This window comes from Oculina patagonica, chromosome 10 (assembly GCF_052425735.1).
Source record: "Oculina patagonica isolate OP01 chromosome 10, crgOcupat, whole genome shotgun sequence".
NCBI classification, from domain to species: Eukaryota; Metazoa; Cnidaria; class Anthozoa; order Scleractinia; family Oculinidae; genus Oculina; species Oculina patagonica.
In genome coordinates, this window is record NC_135767.1 from 16,675,122 (window position 1) to 16,683,688 (window position 8,567).

At 39.8% G+C, this 8,567-nt stretch overlaps 1 protein-coding gene across 1 annotated transcript; it reads right to left on the minus strand.

Moving 5' to 3' along the window:
• Window positions 1–2,440: 2,440 nt before the first annotated feature.
• On the minus strand, window positions 2,441–4,382 carry LOC144628139 (uncharacterized). Its single transcript, XM_078486198.1, has 2 exons — window positions 4,074–4,382; window positions 2,441–3,857 (listed from the first exon to the last, which is right to left on the minus strand). Exons 1-2 carry the CDS (start codon window positions 4,135–4,137, stop codon window positions 2,866–2,868), a joined length of 1,056 nt encoding a protein of 351 aa, XP_078342324.1. The 5' UTR covers window positions 4,138–4,382; the 3' UTR covers window positions 2,441–2,865.
• Between the last annotated feature and the right edge of the window lie 4,185 nt (window positions 4,383–8,567).

The following is an 8,567-nucleotide window of genomic DNA, read 5'->3' on the forward strand; positions in this document are numbered from 1 at the left end:
CAGGACGACCTTCTTTTTGCTCGAAGTGAGCAATCTTGTTCCCAGGTTTCCCAGGTTTATCTGTGCTGGTGACGCGCATAAAATACCGATGTCTAGTCGCTAACATTACTTTTATTTCTAACGTTCACCATATATAACATAAAATGCAAGCCTTTTTACTGTCTTTCATTCCAAGGGGGCTTTATTCAGGGGGGGGGGGACAATGAGACTAACAGGCTACATAAATTGCAAAACAAGAATACAGAATCTGAATGTCCATGATAATTTGAAAATTCTTATTGTATCAAGTCCCATAATATTTGATTTTAGAATGTTGGTGACTGTGATAAGGAAAAAAGTCGTCTCTACGCGCGTTTAATTTTCCTCCAAGCACGATTCGAGCTAATAAAAATTCCACGCTTTACTGCAGTATTCACATAAGGAATTACATAAAAAATTACTCCGCGGGACAGAACACAACTACCAAGAAATCAGGGTTGTAACCAGGTATATGGGATCAGGGATCACAGCCGCGGGATCGGGATCATGGACCCGGGATCCCAGATCACAAGTCAAAACATGTCATGGGATCCGGATCGGCCAAACAGATGGGATTAGAATGGAATCAGGGATCAAATGTTGCCACATTTTGGGAATCAGGAATCAAAATTTAGAGCTAAAATTTGGGATGATCAGCGATGAAAAAATATACCTGGTTACGACCCTGAAGAAATAAAGAGTGAGAGTAACTCTCAGTCAAGGAGAGATCCGTATACTCAGTATACTGTCTTTGATTGGCTGTAACTTGCGCGTCAAAATTCTAAACAGAGCGACAGCCAATCAGAAACACCACACAGAATATTGAAGGGCAGCGTCATCTATCTAGAAATTTTCAGGTGAAGCTAATCTAAGACATCTCAGCTAGCGGGGCAAGAAAATTGAGTGACCGTGCGAAACAAAATGTCTCTTGGCGTTTTGTTACTAAGCTAGTAACAAGGAAGCCGCCGAAACTTCGTAAGGTGGATTAGATCAATAGCAAACGCGCAAATACTGAAGACCACTTGACGCGGGAAACGTCAGGGAAACTTGACTGTGCGCAAGCATACAGAGGATTTAGAGTTCTGACGAAACCGAGGAGATAATTTCTTGCTATTTTGGATACTGACAGAAGCTTTGAATAAAGCGCCATGAATGAAAAGATGTTAGAATTTCCAGAATATAATTAATAGGTCACCTCTAAATTAAACGATGTCGGATATGGCAATTTTCCCAAAGTTTTTGCGCTTTACATGTAAAATCAATGTCAAAAGAAAAAATAAATCCATTCTCCGTTTAGAGGGATCAGTTTGTCAACATCGGGATATAATACTTTTCAGATCACAGGACATACACTGATAGAGGCGTTAGCCGTAAAAAAGCCAAAATTTTAACCGTTAACCGTGAAAGCCACCACCCCATTGAGAGCCTCCTGATACATGTGTTTGTTATGGGTAAACATTTAACGACAGAGTCCTCTGGTACCCTCACCCCGACCCACTCCTCCCATCCACTTTCCTACCTACCCACCCCACCTCCCTTCTATTCCCCCACTACCTCTCCCCCACACCATTTCTACCCCTTCCCCCTCCTCCCCTTCACCACCTCGACTCGATCCCTGTTATTCTTCTTAAAAGCAGGTGTTTAAGTGGAAAGTACAAAAAATTTCTCGTTTTTATTTTACCGCACAAGAGAACACCAAATGTGTTGTATAACAGAGCCCGTCGCTTATTAAGCAAATAAACGGGAGACTAGAAAATAAGGGCCTTATTAAATGTCATCATTCAGGCACTAAAACACTGATTGCGAAATATAAGGAGTCAGACTGCAAGATATTTCCCCTCTCCACAGTATTTCAACATAGAGCAAATTTTACACTGTTTCTTTCACTGATTTGTTTCAAGTTGGATTTTTTTGGTCGTGTTTCGAGACCCTTTCGAGCGGTTTTGAATAAAGCTGTTATTTAGGAACTGACGAATTCAATTTCAGGATAACGTCGGGAAACTTCCGTTAAAGAAAATAATTAAAGTGTTTAATATAGGACGGGGAAGTTTTAACAAGAAACAGTCAAAGCAGATTTGTTTTATTGAAGCGTGGCGCTCATTTCTATAAGCTCTCAAAAAATGCGTTGTTTAGTATTTCTCCGCTAAACTAAAACTCAAAAATCTTTTGTCGCGCACGGAAGCATGAAGTATTTAATAAACGTTTTATTTCCCGATGATAAAAAAATGTTGTAAATCCTTTTTGAATCTATCAATTTACACCGAAACAGAGCGTTTTGCAAAAAGAAATTTACCAATAGCACTGAAAAATAACTTTGCTGCATTGATTTTTTAATTAAAATTCGCATCAAACTGTGACGCGCGCGCCTAAACTATTCACGCACGCAAATTGACTAACTTCTGCTAGAATAGTCTGAACTCAATTACGTGCAATAAATCTGAATGTTTTTATTGATTATGTTGTCATTGAATCTATTTTGATATTTACACAGAATAGAGTTGATGCATTCAACAGTGGTAAATCTTATATAAATCGATATTTGACCATATTTTTATATTCACAGCTAGCCGTTCGCCTTTGTTCTCTAATGTACATATTATTACTCATAGTTTACAAGCTCTTTTGTTTGCCCACGTGTCTATCCGTTATACTAAAACATCGTTTATATTCACATAAGCCTTAACTGTCTTGAATTGTAATCTCTCTTTATTAATAGTTCCTATGCTATAGTCTTTGTAGTAGAAATCTCTAAGGTTCTGTACATAATGTAAGCCAATAAATTACATAGGAGCTAAAGTGCTCGCTCTTTTTACTCTCACGACGTGATCGACAGTCAATACGCGTGGTTCATTGTTCAATTCTGTCACGTTGCTCTTTGTTCTCGTGCAATTTACGGATATGCTTTTTGAGGTCAAAATTCCGGCAGAAGCCCTTACCGCATTCCTTGCATGTAAATGGTTTCTTGTCATTATGAGTGTGCATGTGAAATGTCAGATTGTACACTTGATGGAAAGCCTTGCCGCAAATGTGGCACTTGAACGGTTTCTCGCCGGTGTGTGTGAGTCTGTGATTTTTGTAGTTGCCTTTCTGATGAAATCCTTTGCCGCATATGTCGCAGACGAACGGCTTGTACCCGGCGTGTATCCGGATGTGAGTGTTTAACGTGGAAGACCTGTTAAAAGCCTTTCCGCAAATGTTACATTTGTGTGGTTTTTCCTTGGTGTGGATGATCTTGTGTCGGCATAGCGTGCTTGCTTGTCTGAAGCCCTTTCCGCAAATCTTGCACTTAAAGGGACGGGCACCCGTATGCACTGGCATGTGCCGGGTCAGATTGTAATGCGCGTTGAAAACTTTGCCGCAAACTTCGCAGGTGAATGTCTTGGGCACCCCGTTACGTCGCTTTCGGCCAACGGAATTGTTTTCGGAGCTCACCGTGGGCAGTGAAGACGGTTTGCTGTTTTCCAGTCCCAAAAAGCCACTTCCGGGAATAAAGATTCCCGCGCTCGGGTATCCGTCATCGCTGCGCGTCGGTGAAGGCACGAGAGCGCCATCGAGGCTTAGCGGGCTTGTGTTTCTTGAGTCATAGGAGCAGGGTACTTCTTTGGCGTAGAGAGGCTTGCCAATTCCAATGTCGCGATGGTCAGAGTTTAACTGAAGAGAATTAAACGTAAATGGACTGAAAAAGCGTGCCTTAGGCTTCAGCTGTCCTTTTCCAGTTAAAATTTCTGGGTCGAGAGTAGCGAGATCCAACTTGATGGGTTGAAATATCTGAGCCGGTTCGATCTCCACTCGGATTGGCTCCCAGACGTTAGGCGGAGCTGTGGGTACGTCAGAACCTGCTGGAAAACGAGAGAGCGAAAGAGCAGTTTTAGATTTTGCTGTCTCTATTTGCCTGCTGATGAATATTTAATGAGCTGTGGCAGTTTTGAATCAGAGAAACTCAAACGTTTCGAGGTTTGGTTTTGCCAAAAAATCTCCTCAGAAGCAGGGAAAAAGCGATCTTTCAAATTGTCAAATGCTACGTTTGAAATGATTCTTGCAGAAATTAAACTTACCTTCTTCCCAGAAGAGCGCGCTTGGACTACTCTTTTTCAGCTTAACAAGAAAAGATCGAGGCATATTCGGTTGACCTTGAATACAGTTATATTAGATTCGGTTAATCGCGCTGTCAGGGCTGTGAAAGCTTCTAAACGAACTCCAGCAAAGAGTTTCTCTCGTCACGAGCGTAAAGAAGGTTTGGAACGTTTGTAAGACTTGCTGTACTTGCCGCACGCGAATGTTAATAGCGCACGAGGCCTTTGAGTAGTGTCACTGTATCGACTGTGGCTAATTTGTTGGGCGCGTGCCGCATTTTAAAGCGTTCGTGTGCTCTTTTTTCTTTTATGCGCATTATGTCAGCTGAAAAGAGGCAAATACAAACAAAAACACAAGGCAAGCTGTCCAACCGCGAGCGTGCAGCCGTTCTGTCATTGGACGGACAAGAGATATTCTCTCGAGGGAGGTCTCGACGCAGCCAATCAAAACGCGGCCCGAGAGCACCCTTAATAACGAGTTTGAACAATTGAAGAAAACTGCCTCCGCCCCTACGAGCTCATTATCACCTAATTGCGAACTCTAATTTTCACGTCCAGTAGTTGTACTTTATAAAATACGGAATTACCGTACTTCGCTTCTAAAAACTGAGCTGTTATAGTGCGTCTAATAAAAAACGCCAAGACGCACTTCCGGTTGCATTTAAAACATTCGTGCAACTAACAAGCGCCGCGTTTAGTATTATTTACACTGATAGTAAAAAAGCCTACAGCCTCAGGGGACTTCACTGAAGCATAAAAACGTCTCTTTAGAACAGCTGCATGAATATTTTATCAAGTTTTACAGAAAGAATGTTTAATCTTCTTTAATGGTACAACACCTTTAGGTTCGTATATTCTTATGAAGATTTCGTGTTTACGTTGTAACATTCTCTTTTCGATCGATTGTTTTAAGACTGCAAAACAACTGCCGTCAGTTCCCGGGAATAGATTTCTAAAGAAATCCATAGGACAATAAGAAAACAAGGCGAAAAGAAGCTGGCTAATTTGAGAGGACGAATCCTGAAATTTATTCCCGTCCCCTAGAAGCAGATGTTTGTTTTGGGCACATTAACATACCGACAGAACCAAGTTTATATAATATCTCTAAGCAACTAAGCAAGAAGAGAGATACAAAGATTTTAAAAGTGTAAGCAACATTGTGATATATCTGTTTTTAAATCTAAGCATATTAAACTACACAGTTTGCCTTCACAGGCAAGGAGTTCGCGTTGGAAATAAAAAAAAAATTACAGCCCAATCCGCGCTAATGTTTTCAGGTCGCCGACTTGTCTGAAAATAGTTTTATAATTGCGATATCCAGCACAACTCGACATAAATATTTTATCGTTGCTTGAAAGGCCGAAAAATAAAATACTAATTGAGTATTATCTATTTCACAACAGAACAAGAAATATACGACGCGTTCCTATTGGAAAGAAGTTATCATTAGTTACTCTATAATACAGTATTGTAATATACAGAAGCTCAATTGCTTTCTTTTCGAGTGACCAGGTGTCATTTAAAACTCGCTTGCTGTAGAAAGTTTTACGCAATTCATTATCAATGCAAAAATCTTTGAAGTTTATAAAGTGGTCGATACTTGATGCAGCGAACCAATCGCAGATTCTGCGACGCGGGAAACCCATCGAATGCTGTTAAATACGATTTTAATCATTTTCAAAGTTTTAATTGCATTAGCTAGTTGAGCTAAAGATTTTTTTGTTCTATTTGTGCGAGCGAACTCTTATAAAGTTGTTGAGGTAAATAGGTTATCCCTCGTCATTATATTTCTGACAAGTTGCCATATAAATCCGCGTGTATGGAAACACAAAACGTGGCCTCGTGTGTCAAGATTTCTTGGCTTTGTTATGTAAATGAAATTGTCCAAAAAACAATGAGCTGATAATAAATACCACGCTTGCTTGAAGATTTCAATGGTGCTTCATCACACATCAAATATAGCAGTGAAGAACAAGAAAGCGTTCTTTTACGTCCTTTTTACTTACAACCGCTTTAGTTCACCACACAAAGGCCTAAAACGGGATTCTCTCAAAAATCCATTCAAAATTCACTGGTCCGTGATAGATCACTTTCTGTGAATGTTAAACATGGCGCCTAACTTACGGCGATCAGAAGTGACCCACTGTGCTATATAGAGCTTTACACGCGTTTAAAATTAAAAATGCTTAGTTTACCACCAAACAATTTCTCTGTAGGTTACTATCACGTTAAATGGCTTTGAATTTTGCCTTTATTTTCATGCGGTAGGGGTTTAATCTCTGAAAGCGTTTTTGGTCTCAATTTATCCGGAATCACTTTATAACAACTAAACAATTACATCACACGTTTTGGGTCGAGTTTTACGGACTTGGTTTTTCTTGGCACGATTTCCACACTGTTGCAAAGTCTTTGTCTAATTTAAATTGCATTCAAACAAATCGCCATAAACAAAGCCGGGAGTTTAGAGTTAAATTGCAGCATTGTCGGACAATTTTTGTTTGTCCTATAAGGCTTGCCCACGTGGATGCTAGATGCGAGGCGATGGAGGTAAAAAAATAATGAAAAAAGCCCTTAAAGAAAAACATTTTGGTTTTAAACAAAGAAGCTGTACAGAAAAAAAATCAACCGCTGTTTATTGTTCGAGTTTAGAGGAGTGAACAGGGCTAATTGGAGGCAAGCTTAACCCCTCTTTAGCAAGATATTTAATAAAACGGCGCCTTTGCCTTTGAAATGAAGATCGAATGTGGCACACGGCAAATTCATTTCATCCAATTAAAATCTGTTATGGAAGTGCGTATTTGGAAGAAATAAAAAAACAAGTTAGTTCAATTATTTAGAATAGCTACAGCCACCTGGCGGGGTTAAGAGGTCGCAGATATACGCTGAATGCGGCGCGTGGCAAAGTCGCGTGGCATGCGTTCGAAACAAGATGGTCTTTAAGGTTGATTGGCAGGTGAATTTTAGGAACCCCATTGAATTCCCAATAGCTAATTAAACATTTCAGTCAGATTTGCACATTGGAACAAAGCGTAGTTTTCAGATGGTCGCGTGTCCGTCTCATTTTAGTTGATACCTGATCAAAGGAAACAGAACTCGATATTTTCGTAATTGCGGGAAAGCAATGCAATTTTAATGAGGCACTGCTGGGCGCGAGCGTGCAAATACGTTTTTTATTAACTGCAAGGTTAACATCACTTTAAGAGTTGTGGAATTCTGTGATTGGTTTACGAGAGCTACAGGAAGGATTTTATACTTAGTGCGATTACGTCTGTTGTGAATTATCCATGAATTCGTTCTGTTCTGGAAGAAAAAATTTCGATTTAGAAAACGCAAACAAAGGCATTTTGGGGCAGCTGATGTGTGTATGTTATAACAAGCAAAATTAATCTCATTATGATCGATTATTTACGGCAAATCACCGCGAAGTGCGCCTAAATTAAGAGATAACATTTAAATAAAAATATCAACCCTTCTTTCGCGAATTTCGTAACGAGGTATGAAATTCCTCGCATTGACTAGAACGTGAATTCAAAGGCAAAGCGCTGTTTCTGGCGATCAAACAAAGCCCGCCAACTAACACCTTTCAAGTATAAAGAGAGAATCACCTGAATTGTTTTTGGTCGAGCCGAACTACATGTTTTCAATGAGTCGACAGAATCAAAACACTTTTCAGGGTAAATATTGACATAGATTAATTTCTGTACGTGTAGACTAATAGAGCGATTAGATTGCGGCACACAATGGCGCGTGTAAACACTTCAAAAAGTAAAAATAAAGGAGACCACGCCGGTCTTCCGCAAGAAGTGAATTTGTTTAATAAAGTACAAGCATACATGTACGCATATACAGTATGTTCTGTCCACAGCGAGCGACGCGAAAACAGTATAGTACAGACACAGCCCCCTTAATCAAATAATGTACTTCTGCAAATTTCCAGAAAATCCGGCACAGAGTTCGTTCGATACTAACATTTTAAAAATTAATATTCGCAGCAGTGTCTCGGCTCTCTTAATTTTAGGGACCTAATTAGCTTATCTTATCAAGTCAGCTTAATTGCTAGCCCTTGCCAAGCCGTTTTTAGCCCGCCGCGTGTGTTCATTGTGTTTGGCACGTGCGCAGTTAAAGCAGATGAACCGAATTTTGGATGTTGTAAATTGTTTCAAGTAGCTATTCAGAATGGTCGAGTTCTACTTAATTTCAAATCTAGAGATTTAATTTATCAATGTCAATTAGCCCCGATTATGACTTGGAAGGTGTTTCGCCCCCGGGTTTGGCAAGATCAGAATGTTCGCAAAGATTTCTTGAGTAAAGTTATGTTTGTAAAAAGCCATTCCTGGGGGAATTTAAGGGGCTTCTTTTCCAATTTACTAAACTAAATTCAAGTTAATTTTATCCTTTATAATCTCATAACAAGCATGACTTTTAAGGCAGGCTGGTTTTCAGTATACCGTAAGTTTTTGAGACACAGCACACTCA